The sequence below is a fragment of the Dipodomys spectabilis genome, unplaced genomic scaffold (genome assembly GCF_019054845.1).
Source record: "Dipodomys spectabilis isolate Male_0828 unplaced genomic scaffold, ASM1905484v1 ptg000108l, whole genome shotgun sequence".
Lineage (NCBI taxonomy): Eukaryota > Metazoa > Chordata > Mammalia > Rodentia > Heteromyidae > Dipodomys > Dipodomys spectabilis.
In genome coordinates this window covers 12,013,004-12,036,115 of record NW_024870785.1, presented here as the reverse complement: position 1 = coordinate 12,036,115, position 23,112 = coordinate 12,013,004, and the positions used below count along the sequence as shown (strand labels likewise).

Genomic DNA, 23,112 nt, shown 5'->3' with positions numbered 1-23,112 from the left:
GCTGGGTTCACACCATGATCCTCTTACCTCCAACTAATACATGATGAAGTAATTTTATTTTGTTCCTGCAGTTAGTAATGCTAAGCTAAAAAATATTCAATCTGTGGCGATGGTGTATAAATGAAGCATTTGTCTTTTCCATGAGTTCAAAGCATATGATATAAATTTAATTTTATTTTCAGAGCTTAAGATAAAATGTGTTTGGTCAACTAATAGCTAATAAGCTATATTTTAAGACAATACCTAGTTTAATCAGCTATAGATCTAAGATTGATTTCATTGTTTGCAGGTGAAGATTATATAGAATTTGCCCAGGGCCTGATGTGGATGGTTCATGCCTGTTAGCCTATCTTCTTGGGAGGCTGAGACCTGAGGATTGCAGTTTGAGGCCAGCTCAGAGCTCAGGCTAAGGAGGTAGAATTCCAGCCTTATTGAAAAAGCTGAGGGTTAGTTCCCAGAGCCTGAGTTCAAGCTCCAGCACTAGCACAAAACAAGAGATTAAAAAATAGAATATATGCAGGGCATAGTTGGGTAGAATTATAGTCATATTTTCTCCAATATGACAGAATCTTGTGGTTAAATTCTTTGTTTGCCATAAGGAAATGTCTCACAAGTTGGAAAAATCACTCTCTAGTCTGTAAGTTCTACTTGGCCACTTTTTCCTATAGTATGTAGTGACTAGAACTGCTATGAATATAAACTAAATTCTTTTTTAAATTCCCCTAATGACTGACTATATCATTCTGAAGGACAATTTTACTTGGTCCTCTTCAGGGTCACTACTATCTAGAGGAGGGAGCAGAGTTACATTGCATTCACTGCCGAGTGTACAACTCGTACCACATGTGTGTTAAAGGTAGGTGCTGGGTATGCAGCATCCTGCAGATAATAGTCTCTCTAGTATGTCATTTTCTGAGAGCCACATTATTTTGCTGGAGAAGATTACAGATGGAACCCTCTTGGGATGATTGTTTTTAGAAAACAAAAATAGGATACATTAAAGTACAATGTGGAATTTTTTTCCTGTGTCACCTTTTCCAAGCTCCCTTTTCCTTTATAATAGTAATTATTGATATTACTCAACACATAATTTTAGTTTGCTTCCTATTTTCTAAACCTTCCTGTCTTCCTTGTTGGCCCTAGTTGTCACAACAGCATTACAATTTGCTGTTTTGGTTTGTGTAGTGTTGTGTGTGTGGTATGTACACATGTGTGTATATGTACACAGTTGTGGATATGAACTGTGTTTGAAGTCTGGCAGGTAAATATTTGCACAGTGGCCCAAGTTTAATCTTGTATGTAGGAGGCAGTGGACTTAAAGAACATGAGCCTGGAGAGTCAAATTGTTAGGGTTGAATTGTTCTATCATTTCTTGTCTTCACAAGTCAAGTTTTACCTCCTCAAAGAGGAGTTAAATCTCCATAGCAGATAGCATGGAATAAATACTAGCTATTATTTATTATAAAGCTTTTGTAAATTACTACCCTGTTTATACGGGAGGCTTCATTACCTTTGATTCCTTAACACACAATGCTTATAAAATACACACATGAAAACAACATGTCACATGCTTGCCATAATAAACTAGAGGAACCAAAGAATTTATAAAATCTAAAAGATTTGTGCATCAAACATCCTATTTAGAATATGAAAAGTGCTGGTGTCTGTGGCTTATGCTACAGGAAGCTGAGAGGATCACAAGGCCAGTTTATACTTCAAACTGCACTAGACTCTATCTGCAAAATAACCAGCAAAATGCCATGGCTTAAGTAGTGGAGTGTTAGGTCAGCAAGTCGGCGAATGAATGTGAGGCCCTGAGTACAGACCCCCAGGACTGGGATGGTGGAGGAGATAATGTGAAAAGAGTTTACAGGATGAAAAAATTATTTGCAAGTTACACATCTGTTAATGGCTCAACAGAACTCATACAGAACAACAAAAATCACCCAGTTTCAAAAAGGCCATAGGACTTGATTGTGTATTTCTTCAATGAAAATTTGTAAACATTCAACATGCACAGGAGAGGCTTGTCATCATCAGCCACCAGAGAAATTCAAATCCAAGTCACAGATGAGCTATCACTTTGCATTAACCAGAATGCTTTAATGAAAAAAAAAGTAGAGAGTAGCAAGTGTTGACATTGAGGCAGGAAGTAGAGACATTGGCACATGGCTAATGGGAACATAAATGCCATTCTAGGAAACAGTGGCATCTCCTCAAAGAACTTAAACATAGGGTTGTCACATAGAAACTTGGATACAAATATTTTGCCCTGTGCATAATGCCATAAGGTGGTAACAGTTCAAATGCCCATTGATGGAAAAATGGATAACTTGTAGTGTGTGTGTGTGTGTGTGTGTGTGTGTGTGTGTGTGTGTGTGTGTGTGTGTGTGTGTGTGTGTGTGTGTGTGTGTGTGTGTGTGTGTGTGTGTGTAAAACCAGTAGGATATATAATATTTGGTGAAAGATTATGCTATCCTAAAAAGGAAAGAGATACTGGTACCTCTTTCTAGTACCTCTTTCTAGGTACTAGTACATGCTACTGAGATGAAAGTATTGATATCAAACACACAAAATACCACATTGTGTGATTCTTTGTGTAGGAAATAACCCCAAATATAGTCAAATCTACAGAAACAGCATGATTGATAGTTGTCATAATGGGGGTAAGGAAGAGTGAGGAGTGATTATTACTTATGGGCTAATGAAAAAGTTTCAAGAGTAAAGTGAGGTGGTGCCTACATGGCATTGAGAATGCAGTACATACATCCTGTGTTTTCTAGGAAATGCATGGTATGTAAATTCCATATCAAGGTTAAAAAAATCCACTGGAATTCAGAAAGTATTATAAAGACATGTTAAGGCAGTAGAAATTCCCAAGTCCCAGCATTTGTAGATTTAAGGCAGTAGAAATTCCCAAGTCCCAGCATTTGTAGATAACCATTACTAAAGGTTGGTATATTCTACTCTCAATGACTTTTATTTTACATAGTGACATTTACAGAGCAATGCCTATATATTTATGTGATGATTTTGACATCATAATGATTGTCTTTCAAAATAATTAATATCCTTTATAAGCCTCCGTGTTTTATTTACATTCCAAATGGAAAGTTTATTGGCTCCCCCAGATGGATGAGAAAAGGTTCATGGTGTAAGTAAGGGCTAAGAGTTCCTGTTAGGCTAATGCCTCAGTTACCCAGTGGGCTCAGTCCAGTTGGGAGGGGAAGTCAACACCTGTGTTGTTACTTGGCAGGCTGTCTCCATTTTCCTTCCATAACTTAAAAAAGTTTACCAGTGCAACAATAATAAAGCATTTGACCCTGTTTGCAAGCAAATTAAATCTGATCATTAATATTTCAGCACTGTAAGTCTCACAGAATGTATGTTTGTACTTCAGTAGAAATCCTAGTGCTCGTTTTGATACGCACAAGCAGGCAAACTCATCCTTGTTCCATAACATTGTCGTGGCATGGGACTGTAATTCTACCTAGGGAGCAAAAGCTCATTTTAGTGAAATTATCTAAACACAGGAAATTCCAAGGATGGGATAATACAATGTTCTCCATGTGGATATTTTTGCTGTACTATTAATAATTTTCTTTCTTTAAATATTGGATTGCAGCTGGGCCCTGGTGGCTCACACCTGTAATCCTAGCTACTCAGGAGGCTGAGATCTGAGGATCATGGTTCAAAGCCAGCTCGGGCAAGAAAGTCTGAGACTGTTGTCCCCAATAAACCAATAGAATACCTGAAGTGGCACTGTGGCTCAAGTGGTAGAGCACTAACCTTGAGCTGAAGAGCTCAGGGACAGTGCCCAGGTCCAGAGTTCAAGCCCCAAGACTGACAAAAATAAATAAGTATTGGCTTACTTTTCATCAGTCTTTATTACATATAAAATTTGAAGAGTTATGATATTAGATAATACTAGATACAGAACTACAGAATGATACTTTATATGGACATTATTCTATTTTAAGTACCAATAACTTAATTTTAAATAACATAATGTGATTAACTTTTTCTACTAAAACACAGAGACAGCCTTCTGTACAAGCATTTTAATCAATGTTGCTCAACTCCAGCTTGTGGGTGTGCATGTGTGTTCATGTGTGTATGCACGCTATTACTAAGACTTGACTCACAGCCTGAGCACTATCCCTCAAGGAGGGCCACTACCATTTGAGCCATAGCTCTACTTCTGGGTTTTTGCCAGTTAATTGGAGGTACTATATGGGTATCACAGACTTTTCTGTCTGGGCTGGCTTCAAATTATGATCCTCAGCTCTCAGGCACAAGCCTGCTATTCCCCATCTTTTAATTAATATATTTATTTACATTACTAGGATTTGAACACAAGTTCTCCCAAATTCAACTCCACCTTTATTTATTTTTTTTCTCCTGGTATCTTTAGATACATTAAGCATACATTGTGGTATTTGCAGGATGTCTTTGGAACATTTTGTATGCTCAGAGAAAAAGTAGGAAAATCAATACAATCTCATCTGAATGATAAAAATAAATGCTCTCTGGTCATAAAATCACGTTTGCCAATTAAGTCCCACTTTCTGCTGCCTTTATTGTTTCCTTTGGCTGTTGCTTGCTGTCTACCTGGGTTTTCCTTTGATGAAGAAAGTATGGCTGTGATTGTTTTTAGTGATTCCTATGGTCTGATTCTACTTGAGGCTCTGCTGCTGGCTCTGCTGACTGAGCAGCACATGGGAACTGTTTGTTATATACTGACAGTAGATGTGTAATGGGGTGGGGTGCTTCAACAGCCTTGAGAGAGACATACTTCAGGATGACTGCTTTGCGGCTGCTCCTTAGTAAGGCCCCAAGCATGGTATAGGGACACTTGGAACATTAGTGGATCTCCCAGCTGCAGTGCTGAGTGGAAATAAACCCAAAGGAGCCATCTGCCCTCCCCACGCTGCCTCTTTTCAATTCCCTGGCAACTTTCCAGTAGCCAGCTGCCACAGAAACGATCAGAAAATAGCAAGACTCAGTGGACTGTAATGATTGTTATTCTCCGGGAAAGTAGGTTCTCTGACTTGGCTGAGAGATAAAGGATATTGAATGCACTCGATCCATCTCAGGGTATCAATAACATCCAACTGCTACCATCAACTAACTTACTGTTGGGATTAGATGGGAAAGGTCTTTTGTGTTTCTAGGTATGAACTAGGTGAAAACAAATCTGAAGGTCAAGTTCTTGGCATGGGAGGGATGAGCAGAGAATCTGACTGAGAATGTTGTCAGATTTTATCTTGTGTGCTACAAATAATGTTGGTTATTCATCTCAGATTTATCAATATACCCTAGGTGGAGAATGGCTTAGTGGCTTTCCAGGCCCTTTTCATACGTAAGTGAATCAAATTCTGTTGACTTAGGTCTATACCCTGAGAAGACGTGGGTCCTGCTTCTGCTTCAAGTCTCTGGGAAGCATCAGAGCCCTGGAAACATCAATGAGGACCCAAAAGATACTACCTTATAGTTCACCATTGTGAAAATTAATCAAAGGAAATAAACTTTATGCATAAGATCACAATTGGTCTTTATGAGTTGAACTAAGAAGAAAATTTTAATACAAAGACTTGTTAAAAAAAAACTATTTTGGCTTGAACTCAGGTTCTCTTCCACTTGAGTCATAGCATAGCCTTTTTTTTTCTTTATTTTACAGGTAGGGTCTTCACTTTTTGCCCAGGGTTGACTTGCTATCTTAACCTCTCACACAGCTGTGATTACAGATATGAACTACCACTGCTTGATTTGTCTGTTGAGTTGTCATGTTGATAGCTTGCTTCTTTGGATATCCTTAAACTCTATGATTGACTCCATCTCTGCCTCTTAAATACCTGGGATTGCAGGTGTGCAATACCACATCCTGTCCCAACAATTTACTTTTCTTTTCCTCCTCTTCCCTCTCTTCCTCCTCTTCTTCCTTCTCCTCATTCTTTTTAGTTTTTTGCAGTGTGGAATATTGAACCCAAGGCCTTATACATGCTAGGTAAATTCCACCACTGAGTTACATCCCCAGTAACCTAGCAGTTCAAACAAATAATTATTTGGCTCTACAGATTTTTCTTTGATCACCAGTTTTCTTCTAGAAATATCACTGTCTAGTTTGAAAAATCAAATTGTTGCATATTCCTTATTTTATACTTTGTTTTTCTAGTTCTTATATCCCTTATATGACCACCATGATAGTTCTCTCAAGATTGATCTGTTTGCAAAGATATCCTTCATCAATGATTTTGAAAAGGAAGTTGTACTTTTCATTTTAAGGACTGAACTTAAAAGAATTTTTAACAGATTATATAATCTTATAATCACATATGGTACAGAAAATACAGTCAGCCAAAGTGGGGGTTTTAATCATATGACTAAGCATGCCTGTGTAGCATGCTTACAGTCATTATTAAGACTTGTTAAATGCATGCTCTAATGTCCAATGTACAAAACTGAACATCCTACTAACTCATTACAGTCTTTGTGTCTTTGCCAGTGAGGTGAGCTCCAGCCACAGGATGTACATACACCTTGTCACTTACTCTTTCTTAGCCTCAGTTTCTTTGTGCTTTTCTTCAGTAGGCTTGAAAATACCCAGTTAGTGGCAGATAATGGCAATTTTGATGATGATTACTATATAGGAGAAGCATGAGAAGACAGCATTTTACATCTTATATATGATGCCTTTGGAAACAATGTTTTCTTGGGATTTTTAAAAAGGACATATTAAAGAATCAGCACCCCTATGTTTGTCTTTATGCATTTACTTATTTCAGAGACAAAAATTAACACATAAAAATAGTGAAAAAAGATCTGAACTGTAAATATTATCTAGAGTAAAAATATGGCCATTATCCTGGTTGCATTGGTTTCTTGCTTCTACATAATAAAAACAAAATTAGTAGCTTGGAACAATATCCCTTTCATATCTGTTTTGTAAGGGAGAAATCCATGTGAAATCAACTAGGTTCTTTATTTAGGATCTCACAAGGCCAAAAGAAAGTCATGTGGGCTCTTACAGGGAATCTCTGGGGAAGAAGTTACTTCCTTACTCATTGACATCCATAGTAGGATTGACTTCTGTAATAGTTGCAAGTCTTGCTGGCTGAGTCCAGATGTTGCTTTCAGACAGCAGCAGCATATCAAATCTTCCTTATGCTGTTATTCTTCCTGAGTTTCCTTTTCTTCTAACAAATACAACTCTGCTTACAAAGGCCTCAACTGATGAAACTTGACTTGCATGGATGATCTACTTCTTTTAAGGTCACTTGACTAGAAACCATAATTATACCTGTAAAGTCCAATTTGCCGTGTAACCTGAAGTGCTATCCCCTGATATTCTCAAGGGAAGTAATCTCACTTGAAAGAGAGCCATTTGGGATTATTCTTAGAATTCTACCTATTATGTTGGTGTTTGGGCAGAACAGTCTGTAGAAGATCCCATGGATGAGTGTGAGTCATGAATGAAATGTGAAGAAATGGGTGAACATTTCTGGGTTCCTTGGTGCAGACCTGATAAGGAATTGACGCTAGTGTGGGTATGCTGAACCATGGTGCTTTCAAAAGAAACCTGACATGCTGGCTGGGGCTGTGGTCACCTGTATTTATTTGCCGAAGGCAAACAGTTCCCATGAGTTGAGGGAAAGTTGATGTCAGTCAATGCTCCATTCTCCTATCTTCACCCCATTTGCTTCCCCCAAAATAAATTGAAAAGCAGAACTCCCAAGACTGCATCTATCTTCATCCCTTGCCTAGCCCCTTATTTGGAAGACCCTAACTCAATCTTTCTTTTCCTAGTACTCTTCCTCTTTGCAGTGAAAATTCCAGACAAAGCAGTAAGATAATAACCTAATTAAATGAATTGGTGCCTGAAGTGAAAAAAAATAATAAACAAATCTCTTCAAGGAGACCATATCCAACAAATGATCTAACCTTTAAGGAAGGGCAAGGGGGAGGGGAATGAATCAATATACTTGGTATAAAAATTCAAACAATACAAAGCAAATATTTTTGCAATACATAGAAGCAGTATAATTTTTTATGTTCCACATCTGACAGATAATTACAGATATCAGCGTATTCTTTGCATTGTAACATAGCACATACTTTTGAAAATTCTCTTTAGTTCCAAAGGAGGTTAATGATGAAAATTTAATCATCATAGATAGATGCTCTGTGGTTAATGTGTTTAGCAAACCTTATCAAGAAAATAGTTGAAATCTGTTGAAAGCTAAGGCATTATCTGTAATTATTCTATAGATCAGCAATTTTAATTCTTGATATTTTTTCTATCCTTTTTTTTTTATTCTATCTTCCTCTCCACCCCTTCCTTCTGTTGTTCTGGAGTTTTGTGGTCAGAATTAGATATGAGGGTTGAGCATGACTTTGCCGATGAAAGGCAATGTTGCTCTGAATGTCTGCAGGCTGTGTCAGAGACAGGGGTTAAGGTCAGTGGCCAGGGACTTTTAAAAAATATATTCTGTACCCTTAAGGTATAGAAGGTTGATGTGAAGCCAATCATGGGTTTGTTACCACATTATGGCCTTCGTATATTGAAAATGAGCTCAGTCTTCGACATTCTGTTTTGCGGCTGAATTTATTATATTCAAATATAGTTAGGAATGAAAGTAAGTGGCTTTATGCTTAATTTGATCTTTATACATTCGTTCCTTTCCCTACACTTGCATTTCTTTCTAGTTGGTTATCTCCAGGACTCTGATCAGTTATATATTTTCTGGAGTAAGATGCAGTAACTGGGAAATGGTTTTGTTAGGAAAGGGACACTGGGTCGATGTCTACACACTTCTGTGAGCAAGGTAGTGAACTTCATGTGCCACTGAAGATAGGTGATAAATATCATGAGACCCAATGGTCAAATTCTTTGAAATGTGGAATTTGATAACTATCAGTTAGTAATTTGATTGTAACTATCAGAAGCCTGCTTGTATGGGTTTGACTACCAAATGTGCTAGCTATGTCTCTTCTTTAACCTGTTCTATTTTAGAATTAATTTGTTTTTTTGTTTTTGTTTTTGTTTTTTGGGTCCGGTCATGGGGCCTGAACTCTGGGCCTGGGCGCTGTCCCTCAGCTCTTCAGCTCAAGGCTAGCACTCTACCACTTGAGCCACAGTGTCACTTCCGGCTTTTTTTCTTTTTGCTTATGTCATGATGGGGAATCGAACCCAGGGCCTCAGGCATGCAAGGCAAGTGCTTTACCACTGAGCCATCTTCCCAGCCCCGTCTAGTTTAGAATTAATTTGAAATGTAGCTGTTCTTAGACACTGCCCAGTGATCAGGTGGATTTCGTTAGAAAATGCATCCTGATGTGGAAAAGATCTAAATTCATGACAGATTTGTTTACATGTTCTTTTTGCTAAGCTTTGTTTGTGTAAATATGTATGTGTTTGGTAATCACATGATCACAATGTTTAGCAAATTCTGATATTTTCACAATAAAAATATTTCAGTGACTGGGCTTCCCTTTTTGTGTGAAACAAATTATTTGAAATGTATTAAGTTGCCATAGGTGTGCTTTTGGTAGGCTGGGAGAATTTTCTTTTCCTGTAGTAGTGCTTTATGTACAGTATTCTGAGGAAGCATCACTTACTGTCTCATTTTAATTTATGTTTAACATTTAAATGTTTCTGTACAATGTGACCAAGTAGAAGTCCACATTGGCAGTGTTTTGGAATGTCAATCATCTGCAGAATGGTTCACTAAAGGGCTTTCATTTAAGTCATTTATTTCCAGAAATAAATAGCTAAGCAGAAAATAGCTTAGATTTAGTGGATCTAGTTCTGAATTGGTAGAAAATTTGAAGGGGACAACTCTCTATCATTTAAATCTGTACATTAATTGATAATAGGCTATGATAATTTGTTGGTTGTGGAAAGCCAATACCAAAGAGGTTGAAAAAAGTTTATTTAAAACTTTTGCATAATTACTGTGGAAAAAAATGAAGAAAAGTGTTTGGAATGGAATTGGAATGTATGTACTGAAACTTTTCTTTCTGTGGATATTAAGAACTATTACCCTTTCTGTGGATATTAAGGACTATTATAGCTACAAGTCATATTTCTATGGGTGATTTTCTTTTTAAAAAAATTTTAATTCTTATTGTGAAAATACTGTACAGAGGGGTTACAATTACATGGGCAAGATAATGAGTACATTTCTTATCAAGCATTGTAGCCTCCTCCTTTGTTTCCCCTTCCCATCCCTTCCCATCCTCCCCCCCCACCCCCCCACCAAACCTCCCTGCTATATGGGTGATTTTCTTATTCTCTACTCCTGTACTTCAATGGTATGCAGAATCTCTTGTGATATATGAATACTGCTTTAAGGTAGAGTAATACTTCATAATCAGATCTCATAACAGGTGTTTTTTAAATGTGCTGGTATTATGGCTTTAACTCAGGGCCTTTATTGCTCACTGGCTTTTTCCACACAAGGCTGGCACTCTACCACTTGAGCCTCACCTCCACTTCTGGCTTTTTAGGTGGTTAATTTGAGGTAAGAATCTTGAAGACTTTTCTGCTTAGGCTGGCTTCAAACTGATATCCTCACATCTCAGCCTCCTGAATAGCTAGGATCACAGGTATAAGCCAGCAACTCCCTGAAATTATTTATCTATGTGAAAACAAAACAAAAGCCATCAGTGTCTTATGAATATGGACATTCCTGATGCGTTTATAGTGCATTTTAGAGTATCATATTTTGGCAGTTTAGAAACTCTCCTCCTTTCTGTTCCCCTTTTTTATGCCATAAGTGTTTGAGCTGGACTCTTACACATGTCACTCCAGATTCCTTCTTTCCTTGGGACTTAGTCCTCACCCACCTGCTGACAGTGCCTGGCCTCTGTCTCTCTGTTAAGATTTCTACACAGAGTGCTGCATGATGTATATTTCATTAGCTGTCCTCAAACTTGGCCTGGACCACAGAGAAACATCTCTGTCTTTTTCAGGCCCCATTAGGTAGCTCGCAGGCAGTAGGAGCCAAGTAAAGTTGTTTTTTAATCAGAAGGAGCTATTTATATAAGTCTTCAGAGGTGTGTTGCACAGACCTTAAGGGTGATAGTCTTTAGGAAGGGAATAGAAACAAAGGTAGGAGAGTTTTAAGTTCCCTGTCCCTTCCTACTCCTTCTCTGACTTCCTCTATCTCTTCACTCTCTATGCATTTTCTTATTTTTCTCTCTTTGACTAGCACATCCTGTTCCTCAGTCCACTGGGAAAGAAATGGTGAGAGCACAGGTCAAGTTAGCATGACCTACTCAGAGACTGATCTGAATGCCTCCAGTTCTCAATTCTTCAAGTATTCATAATGACCAGCACTGTAGCTAGGAGTTGGGTCAGGTATCTTGCTTGAGATTCTAACTGCCACCTTTCCCTGCATTTATGTTCTCTGGGCTCTAGGTCCAAATGTATAATAATCATAGTTGGTGTTAACTCATGTCACACTGAAACCTTGTGAACTCTGGATGCTTTGTAGCTGCCCCTTCTACTTCATACAGTAAAAGGGTAAAATTTGATCAATCCATTCAGTAAGGGACCATTTATTGTATTCAACTTTGTTCCACACATAAAGGACATATACTTGTCAAACAGAGGTTAGTGTTGGGTGTGGAAGGAACCTAAAATCTAAGCAAGCAACTAAAATACACCAATAAGGAATGTCCTGGGTGCTGTAAAGAAACGGAGTTGGACAATAATGTGAAACAGGTGAGGAAACTGCTTTAGAGATGCTTTTGTGTGGAGGTAAGATTGGAAGCTAATATCTAAAGGATGAGATGGAGTGGATAGAAAAGGATCAAACTGATGGTATTTAAGGAAAAGAAAATCTCATTTATAAACATAGTGAGGGTGTGGTAGAAAAAGTGTGAGAATAAGACTTGTAGGTCAAGAGTTTGGATTTAATCCCAGTTGTAACTATAGTAGAAAAACATCATTAGTCAAGTTGCTGGTGTCATATAGTCCATTAAGGAGTCTTATTTAGCCTTTAATTTATGCCAGACCCCATTCTGGTTTACAGAGAAGGATTAAAAAAAATAAGTCAAATCTATAATTCGACTTTGATTTTGCTTATCATCTAGCCTTGGAGGCCAGGCTGACTATGGAAAGTCAAGCCTCATTTAGAAAGCAGTGGGGGCTCCAGGCAGCCAGAGGACTAATGACCTTGAGTCTGATCAGTCACATTCCAGAGCTAGAGGGCCATGGATGTTTGTTAAATAGCTTACATTGGGCTGAGGAGCTGAGTAGAACCTCTGCCACATGTGCCCAAACTCTAAGCATTGTTCAAATGTCTGCTCAAGTCAACCTTTAGTGACCCTGTGAGATAAAAGTTGTGATCCTCATTGTTCAGACAGAGACTGAAGCACAGATATCTAAATGACCTTGCTTGAGGCCACACAACCAGTAGTAGTGAAAGCAAGACTTGACACACAGTGTTCTTTTGGGAGAATCAGCTCTGACCCATCCTGCATTGAGGCCACCCTGCTGCCATCTTGATAGACAGCTAACACAGGGCTGCACATGGTCATAGAGCTGACTTCAGGCGGTTTGACTGGGGATGGTGTTAGATGCATTGCTTTGATAGTAAAAACAAGACATGAAAAACAATGTGAAAACATACTCCATGTGCTTCTAGGAATCCACAAAGAGATCTTGGTTGTTCCTTGTTCCTATGTACTGACTTAGAGGCAGAAATGAACAATTCTGGATCAGTCAAATTTATCTGTTCATCACTTTCTATCAGGATATTAGTTTCTCATAATTCTTATACTTTTCTCATGATTCGGTTACTTCATGAACTAAAGGTTGAGAATACCTTATTTAAGATACTTGAAAGATACCTTTCTGGTTTCAAATTCTGGAGTACTTAGTCCTATGCACTTAGCAATTGGTCTGTTATAATCCCCTGCTAAGAATATCATAGATACATTCTACTTATTACAAATAAGGGAAACCATGAAACCTATATTTCTTTGGGCCTGGCTTGCTTTGCTTAATATGATTTTTCTCAGGTCTTTCCATTTCCTTGTGAATGGGCAATGTCATTCTTTCTTATGGAAGCATAGAACTCCATTGTGTATATATACCACATCTTCTTGATTCATTCATCTATGGAGGGGCATCTGGGTTGGTTCTATATCTTAGATATGGTAACTAATGCTGCAGTGAACATGGTTGTGCTGATAGCTTTAGTATGGCCTTGTTTGTGGTCATTTGTGCAAATGCTCAGGAGTGGGATTGCTAGTTCATAGGGGAGCTCTATGTTTAGTCTGCTTTCCAGTGATTGAACAAGTTTACACTCCCACCAACAGTGTAGTAGTGTTCCCTTTTGGCCACATCACTGCCTGCATCTGTTGTTATTTGAATTTTATGACTGCTCCCACCAAGTTTCTTCTCTTTATGTTTTTGATAGTGGAAGTGATTTTTACATTCACTTTGGAATGCAAAATTAAAAGGTCAAGTGAGCTGGGCGCTGGTGGCTCACTCCTGTAATCCTAGCTACTCAGGAGGCTGAAATCTGAGGATCACAGTTCAAAGCCAGCCTGGGAAGGAAAAGCTGTGGAACTTTTATCTCCATTAAACCACCAGAAAACTGGAAGTGGCGCTGTGGCTTAAGTGGTAGAGCACTTGTCTTGAGCTGTAAGAGCTGAGAGACAGTGTCCAGTCCCAGAGTTCAAGCCCCATGACTGACCAAACCAAAAAAAAAAAAAAAAAGGTGAAGTTATTTTTTTTAATCTTCATTTTCTGGTGTTTCTTTAATATCAGAAAAGCTTAGAAGGATATGGTTATAGGCTTTATATTAAAAGATGTCCATTTGTGAATGTGTAATTGAAAATATTGTGAGGACACTCAAGACTAAATAAAGTTCTTCCTCTGTTTTAACCTAGTAGTTGTTACTGCTTCATATCTAAACTACCAACTCATGGTAATTTAGTTGCTGTAAAGAGAAATGGAAACGTGTTGAATAGTCATAATCTTTATATCTGTCTTCTAATCTGAAGGCAAAGTACTCTACACATTTGCTTACTATTTTCTTAATGTGATGACTTTAGTTGATCTTTGCTTAGCAGTACAAATAATTATGAAGCTCTCAAATAATAGTTTTTTTCCTCATTGGTAGGAAAAGAATATGAAATGAATCCAGTATTTTAGTATTATATACAAAGTTAACTTCCAATAGAATTTTTACTCTATTGTATATAGGTTATATAAATGTATCATTAGCAATACATAACTGATAGGTGATTGTGGTGATGATTACTTCACTCACTGAGATTTCAGTGAGTTAAACCACTTGACTATGAATTGCTTTCTGATAACTTTTCTCCACTTGATACTAATTCTTTTTAACTTCAAAATGGGCTTTCTGGCAGAGTATAAAGCATTGTCTTTTGCTCTTCTAATACCATATGAAATAAAAGCCAAGGGTTGTGTGTCCATAACCACCAACAAAATGAACAAGTTATGACAAGAGGCTATAGGACAGAAATCAGCCATGTTCTTATCCTAATCATTAAAATTATATCTTAACCAGTAGAAACAGGTTAAGCCTGAGAACCCAGAACACTGTGAATACTCTGATGGTTGGGAGTTGAAACACTAGGTGACAGCACTACAGTATTTAATAGTTGTTTGTTATTGATCACTTGCATACTGCATAATAAGTAAGGGATTTTACTGTTGAAGACTATTGAATGCCCTGTTGTTTTCCGTGGATGAAAGAACTCACAAGGAATATGAGCTTTTCAAGTCCATAATTTCAGCCTTGATGAGACAGTGATTTAAATAATTTAGCAAAAGTTCCCAGGCTGACTCTATTTGCTTGCATATTTATTGGTTTGATTATTTATTGCTTGCCTGAGGATAGCTATGATAATTGAAAGGATTGTGGTTTCTCTGTTGAGAGAATTTTATTCTCTTATTTGTAAGGATAAATATTTTGCATGCAACATTTATTTCTAATCTTATTTTCCAGGTACTTTGGAAAGACATGAGACAGGAGAAAGAGCAAGAATTATTCTTAATTGTTGCGAAGATTCAAAGCTTCTGAAGCTTGAGCCAGTACTTTCAGTTACCTCAGAAGCAAATAAGCACAAAAGCCTAGAACAGAAATCCTCTAGCTCCCATCAGCTTGGGTCAGTATCCTGCCCAGTTGTTCTACAGGTAGACTCTCCAGGTAAGGTAAGTTCAAATCAAGCTGTTGTACCCCAAGAACATTATCAACTGTTTTTTGTTTTTTTATTTAAGGGAAGAGGACTGTATTTGGATTTAGGGATTCACTTTTATAGTTGAAGAATATTTGACCTTTTATAAAAATGCTTATTGCAAAGAAGCAAAAAGTTATCAGAAAAATTAGAGTACTGGATGGGCAGTTGTCTTGATTCGGTATCTATAAGATGAGCAGCTTTTGAGGGTTCTGATTATGAGTTACACATTACGATAGAGTCTGCATTTCTTCTCATAAACTGGAGAATCTAAATGAGAAGAAACATGGATTAGCTCTTTTAGTTTTCACCTCTAAACTTGATAATCTGATTCTTTATGAGATTCCTTTCCATCTTTTCATCTTTGTACCTCCAAGTCTCCCCTGAGCATTTTGTACCTGTTATTCATATTCATATATCAATCCTTCATAATACTGTCTTCTATGTATAACTTTTATTTTAATGGCTGAATAAGAAATACTGCTGATAAGAAATACTTGTAATTATGTTTCAGTTATATGAAAAACATATTTATGAACCTAGAATTTAATCCAAAAATTTTAAAAGACATGTTAGCGGAATTTTAAAACCCTATTACATATTAACATTTTCCAAGACAACATGGTATAATGAAAACCATTTAAATGTTAATATTAAGGACATGAAGTCAGACCTTATTTTATCTCATTTGTACATTTAGAGTTAGAGGCAAAATGATAGTATTTTTAAAAAAAAAGTTCAACTAAAGCCAAGGGTAGTTCCACATACCTGTTAATCCCAGCATTCAGGAGGCTGAGGTAGAAAGATCACAACTTCTAGGCCAGGTTGGACAATTTAACAAAACAGAAATCTAAAGAGGCTGAGGACTTAGTTTAGCAGTTGTAGCAGTTGCTGCCTTTCCCCTTGATTTTAGATAATCAAAAATTAAAGATTTTTTTTTTTTGTCATGGAACTTGAACTCAGGGCCTGGGTGTTGTCCCTCTGCTTTTTCCCTCAAGGCTAGCGCTCTACCACTTTGAGCCACAGCGCCACTTCCAGTTTTATGGTGGTTAATTGGAGATAAGAGTCTCACAGACTTTCTTGCCCAGAATGGGTTCAAAACCCAATCCTCAGATCTCAGCCTCCTGAGTAGCTAAGATTACAGGTACAAGCTGTTAGCTCCCTGATAAAGGTTATTTCTAAAGGTCAGTTGTATACAAGCAATGCAATTTTGAAATTTTAACTCTGATCGCTGAACATAAGGTGGGAAGTTGGATCACATATACTATGAGGTTGGGCAAATAAAACATGCATGACAAGCGAGCCCAGCTGCCTCTTGTGCAATCCATCCAAACACAGATGTGTGGTTCTCTGTTCATACCAGAGTGTGCATTGGGTATTGGAAAGTGTGGACTAGAATGGTGGATGACAGCTATATGTCCTTTGACCTATACGTTTCTAATGGCTAGGGATTGCAGGAACAAATCTCACTCATCAAGGGCCACTTTTATAGGTTTAATTCCCAAAGTGCAAACTGGTGCTATTTCTTTGAGTTCCTTAGAGAATCTCAGAGCTACCCCTTAGGTAATGATTATATTATATATAGATTTCATTTTCCATATATATTTTTGGTTTTTTTTTTCAGTTCAGGAAGCAAAATGTCTGGGTCATTTTCCTACTTGTAGGTTGATTTTATTTATTTTCAAGTTGGTACCCTTCATCTCGGATAACAATTTCCATCCATTCTTTACTTTCATTTTTATTGTTTTTATTTTTTTGATTATTTTTTATTAGCACATATTAATTGTTCAGTGTGAGAGGTTTATGGATATTTCCATACATGCATATAATATACTTGGATCATATTAACCCCTCTGTTATTCTTATCACCCCTTCCTTGTCCCCTCTTTTATCTTCCTTGCACTTTTCTATTATAACCTTTTTATACATGAATAAACTGCACGATTACCATATTTTCTACCTCTCTTCGTTCTCTTTCATGGGAAAACACTAAATTAGAGAGGCCAATCATCTCCTTGAGTATATGTCCTATACACCTGTTGTTGAATTTAGTGTTGCCTACTGCTGTTTTTATTTGTGCCTCTCAGTTATATTTTCTCCAGTTATGTATTCGATTTCTTTATCATCTGTCACATAGGTTTTTAGCTTTTCATCTTAAGAATATTGAGATTATTTTAATCTATTACTTTACAAATTTGTTAAACATAAAATTTCAAAGATGTTTATAAATCTCTTCTCATTATGTGGGGTAGTAAGCCTGTGGAATTTAGAATGTCTAAGATCTGTGTTTATATGTGTATGTGCATGTGTGTAAGTAATAATGGAACCTGAAAGAATGTTCCCCAACAATAATGTAAATAATCTAAACAAAATATAATGTTGTATCCACATAGTGAGCTCTTTGTGTTTGTCAGTCCTTAGCGGTCTCTGGAATATGGCATTCGCTTTTTCTTCTTACATTTGAAGAGTGCGTACAGTTGCAGGGAGAGGTTTAAAAGAGAATAGAAAATACAGTGAAAGCATTTGGAAAACGGGTCCAATTTGAAATGCTAGGGGAGCTGACACTCCACAAAGAAAAAAAAAATCTTTGGAGAGTGGGAGAGGAGGGTCAGAGTCTTAAAGGATTTAAAGGAATACAATATTATATTGGTGATGGAGAACTGCTTTTCTTAGGTTCAGCTGAGGATAAAACAAGATAGAACCTGTTTAAATTGCAGTGGGATGAATTTAGCTTCAAAGCAGGGAATAAACAGCCTTGCTGAAATCATTTCTACACTTTAGAAATCTTGGCAGCTCATCGTATTTAAGGAGCATGGCTTATGTGGACCACTGGTTGGTTTTAAATTTTTCTGAGTTTTGTGTCTGTAAAGTGAGTTAAAGGATAAGGAAGATCATGTGAACTTCCGCCACTTAGGCTTGTTGGACAACTTGGGTGTGGCCCCTTCTTTCTGCATGGCTGATTTTCTTTAGAATGGGTCTTCTAGCAGCTTTGTCTAAAGCAACAGATATGAAGCACATTTGTCTACTGCACACTCAAACTATGGCAGAACTGTTTGTTGAAATGAGTGTGTTTTGGATATACAGGGTTAAATGAAATATATTTTTTAGCAGTTTTATTGTGATTAAGTGATTACATAAATTTCACAGATTTCACAGTATTGTGGGATAGTGATACTTAAAGTCACAAACACATTCTAACCTTCATGGTTATATTATAATTTATATTGTATTATTTATAAATTATAATATTTTTGTTTTAATGTATATTGGGCAGTTTATAAATGTGATTTGCATTTTATTTGTATTGAATAATGGTGATCAGGCTAAGGGAACGTAAATTATTTTTTGGTGAAGAACCAGAAACTAGCTGGGCGCTGTAATCCTAGCTACTCAGGGGGCTGAGATCTGAGGATCGTGGTTCAAAGCCAGCCCAGGCAGGAAAGTTGTGAGACTCTTATCTCCAATAAAACCACCAGAAAACTGGAAGTGGCGCTGTGGCTCAAGTGGTAGAGCACTCGCCTTGAGCTGAAGAGCTGAGGGACAGTGCCCAGGCCCAGAGTTCAAATCCCACGACCAAAAAAACAAAACAAAACCAGAAACTAATATATTAGGCTTTACAGCTCAGACCTTTGTGATTGTACCAGTTTATTTCCCCTATATTGGCAAAAAGAAGACAGTCTCTCTTCATAGAGTTTGTGTAGCAAGGGAAATTCTTTATACAATGATTATGAAATTACAAATGATGTTACAACCACTTGTGAAAAACATTTGGGGTAACTGCAGTTAGTACTGAAGAAACTATAGGCAACTCCTCAACAAAAACAACTGCTAATGAAAACAGGAAGTAGGGCCGGAGCTGATACACTGGTCAGTTTGCTCATTAGTGATCTAGATAGTCCTCTCTGGACTGAAAGCTCAGGAGGTACTAGCAGGACCTGGCAAAAGAGTGAGTTACCCCTTCTCCCCTCTCTCCATGTCTGAAATTAATAAAGGAATTTATTCTAATCTTTCATGAACTGGTTGGAATGTAATGCAAAAGACCTTGCACTTACAATGGGCACCGGTGGCTCACATGATCTGAGGATCATGATTCAAAGCCAACCAAGTCAGAAAGGTCTATAACAGTCTTATATCCAGTTAACCAGAATAAAGCCAGAAATAGAGATGTAACTGAAGTGGTAAAGGGTTAGCTTTGAGTGAAAAAGTTAAGCAAGGGCATGAGGCTCTGAGTTCAAGCCCCCATACAAGCATATATACAAGTATATACACATACACACCAGACTACCATGTTCCAAGGGCAAGTGTGCATGTCAATTTATGGGTACACTACACATCAATCAAGATGCATTGTATTAATACATTAACATGTTGAATTAAGGCCCCTTTGTAAAAAAAAAAATGAATTATAGTTTTTGTTAAGAGAGCAAGCATACTTGGTGCAAGTTCAATAAAAAAAACAAAAAACAAGAATTTGTATTTAAACCATCCTTTGTGGAAAAGCAAATGTGTAAATATGGTTCCCAACTGAATTATGTTGTTGTTGTCTTAAGTAAATTGAAATTTTCTTTAAGTAGTACTCTTGTACATCTTTATCTAAATGTATGCAATTGATTACAAATAATACATTTGCATTTATCAACATTTTAACCTTTATCTGACCCTACGGTGATACCTTTTTTATGTTATTTGCTGAAATACCTTACTAGAGTTTTATGCTGCTACCTCTTGTCAAACTCAGAAGGTGCTCTGTTAGATCACCAATTGAAAACTGGACCCCCATGATTACCTACATTTTACCAGAATGAAAATGCTTATATCATTTATGAAATATAAAATAACCAAAGTAGAACTCACAAAGTTCCTAAATAGAGACATTTGAAAAGGTCACCTGAAAATTTACATGTAAAAGATTAACAGTTCATGGTGACAAAATTGCATGTTACAGCTTAATTCTGTTTTTACCTATGTTCATTCAATTATCAAATTTTAACCAATTCAAAAAATGAATAAATCTTTATTTGGAAATAATTGCATTATATTAGGATGAATGTTCTATGACCAATGAAAATTTTGACATTTTCTGATCAGGAGCTAATTAACTTGGGCTTCATTTTTTAAAAAAATATTTAACAGCATATCACTTTCTCTGTATAAAATGTGTTGCCTCACTTTTATATAATTCTGGGAGAAAATGTATTATTAAAGCTAAAAACATTCAAAGAAAATATAATGATTTCCCCCTGTAGACACTTGATTTTTTTTCTTTTGAAAATTGATTTAATTAATCCCAACTTAAAAAACTAGAGTGCCTACATAATACTCTTTCTATTAAACAGAATAGAAAACAGGAAAGGTACAAGTCAGTTTGTTTTCTGAACACAAAGTGATAGATTGTTGACAGTAAATAACCATCTTTTTAGCTTTTTATGTCATTTTTGTCTACTGCCAGTTACGCTTTTAAAATAATCACGTGATGAAAAATAACCCTTCTTTTACTCCATGGCCATTAAACTTTTTTTTTTTTGGATGTAAGTTACCTTTATCATTAGGAAAACTGAGGAGCACATCAGAGCTTTGTTGCCAACCTAATTTAGAAGGTCTGTTTCTAATGGCTCCAGCTGTCCACCTTGTCCACAGAAGCCACTCTGAATTTCCTCACAGGACTTCAAAGCCTGGCTTGTATCTAAACATCCGTTGTCCATGTAAATCAGAGGCACAAAAGGAGAATGCTGCCTCCTATTTCATGGTGCACGGCTGGCTTAAGTCGTGCATTGTGCTACACGTGCCAGAGGGGAGTGCCAGCCGCAGACAGACACTGTCCCAGACCCGTGTGACAAATGTAGTTAACACCAGATCCATATTAATGTTGTCAAGTTCCCTTGATGTATTCAAGCAGATTTTAATTATTTCCAGCGTCCACGGGTCTGGCATATATAGCCTAATAGCTCTTCAAAGGAAGCCTACTTAATGTGTGAATGTAAACCCTCTCATAAAAAAATGAAACTTTTATACCGGTCTTAGTCATTGACACAGGTTGTTCATCAAGTCAGCAATTTGTGTGGCAAAGTGCCATTTGAATAGTGTATTGTTAGGATACTTATGGTCCACTTGACAAGGGCTCTTGCTGTAAATAGTGCAATTTGACTCCAGCTGTTCAAGAGTGCCTTTGACAGTAGCACATTGAATGGAGATGCTTTACTGCACTGCTGGAAAATCAATATTGGGTTCTTGTTCATAGTAACCTGTTCTTTTCTCTTCTGTAGATTTATAAAGGACGATCAAGGGTTTCTAAGTGGAAGTTTAAATATTGTTTTAAACGCAATTCACTTTGAGTCTCAAATTAAGACCTGTGATAAATGGTGTAAAGGTGGCATTTTGGGGACAGGATTTCAAAACCCTGATTCATAGTTTTCGTCATAGTGACAGTGAAGTTGAATTTGGAATCTCTACACCCAGTAGAAAGAATTAGTGTAAAATAGGGACTCTTGTGTGTCTATTGTATGCCACCAGGCCATTATGTCTTGGTTTTGATTTTTCTTATCAGTTTCTCCTCTGAGTTCCTCCCATCCTCTCTGTGTGTATACCTTTTTGTACAGAGTGCTTTGTGGATGTGCCCATGGCACCCCCCACAGATGTTGACAGCCGGTTACCTCCCCAGTGTTTCTCTGAAGCCGTCTTGCTGGTTTTGAATAGTCTTCTAGCACTTTTCAGCAATGCAATGTTGCTATGATACCTGACTGGTGGTTACATACATTGAATCTGTTAATTACAATAACTACACACAGGGCTCTTTAAAAAAAAATCGGGTTTATTTACTGTTGCTAGAGGTTATGTTTAAGATACAGAAGAAAAAGTGAAATTATATATTCAAGATGAGAAAAAAAGTGTTTCAGAGTAAAATCTTGAACCAAAGAAAACATTTTTTTGAGTTAAAACATTTTAGCTAACTACTAAATTCCCATGATTACAGCTAGAATTTATTTATATTGTTTCTAATCTTGACTAAAATAATTTTGAAGCTTCATTGTTTTTTACCTGACATGTCTTAAGTCTATCTCTCAAGTGTAATCAGTAGAATTTGAAAAGGCTGTCATTTTAAACACAGAAAATGCCAATGCAATGTATACTTTCTCAAATGTGTTTTTCCCCCACATGAAAGCCTTAAGAATAACTGTTTTGTGATTACTGACGGATTCTGCATTTATTGAATTGGTGGCTGAGATAACTTGAAAATTCATAAAGTAGATCATATAATTGTGAACAAAGACCTTTCAGGCTGATTCAAGGTCAGTGTTATTGTTTTTATAATTGCTGATAGGCAATCGCAATTTCTACCAGAGAAAGGGTTTGTTCAGCTTTGATTTTAGCTCGTTTCCAAAACCCTTATCTCTTCTGCTAATGCTAAGGGAAGATTTTTCAATGAATAAATGTTTATATCATTTCCTTAGTTCTAGATTTAGCCTAGATCTACCTCAGTTCCCCTCCCCTCACAATATTTCATCAACCAGTTAGAGATGTGGAGATCTAGGATTTTAAGTCTTTTCTGGAATTAAATTTTGTTTGTAATAATCATTTCACTTGCAATAGGGGAAAAAAAAATCTAACATTGAACATGGAGAAAAGATAAGCATATCAGGTACTTGAATTTTGTTTGGCCTAATCTAGGAAAGTATTAATGTATTTATAAAAACATGCCTTTAATTTGTATTTTTGTACATAAATAATTTTATAGATACTTTAGAAAATATGAATCCTGTGGTAGTCATATCACATTACTTATACCTCATTTAACCATTTAGGGGCTTTTGACTCCTTCATTTTTTGTTTTTCTTTCCTTTTTTTTTCTTTTCAGTTTTTGTAACTTCTTTTTTATTGTCTTTAAGTAATTGTCCA

The 23,112-nt window shown here is 36.8% G+C and overlaps 1 protein-coding gene across 1 annotated transcript in view; it reads left to right on the top strand.

Annotated features, from left to right (window-relative positions):
• Nucleotides 1–23,112, top strand: part of Wdr72 (WD repeat domain 72) — a 175,115-nt gene that overhangs the window by 57,821 nt on the left and 94,182 nt on the right. The window contains exon 14 of the mRNA XM_042687832.1: nt 14,991–15,196. Coding sequence (XP_042543766.1) covers nt 14,991–15,196 — 206 coding nt within the window. The remainder of the gene's footprint in view (nt 1–14,990; nt 15,197–23,112) is intronic.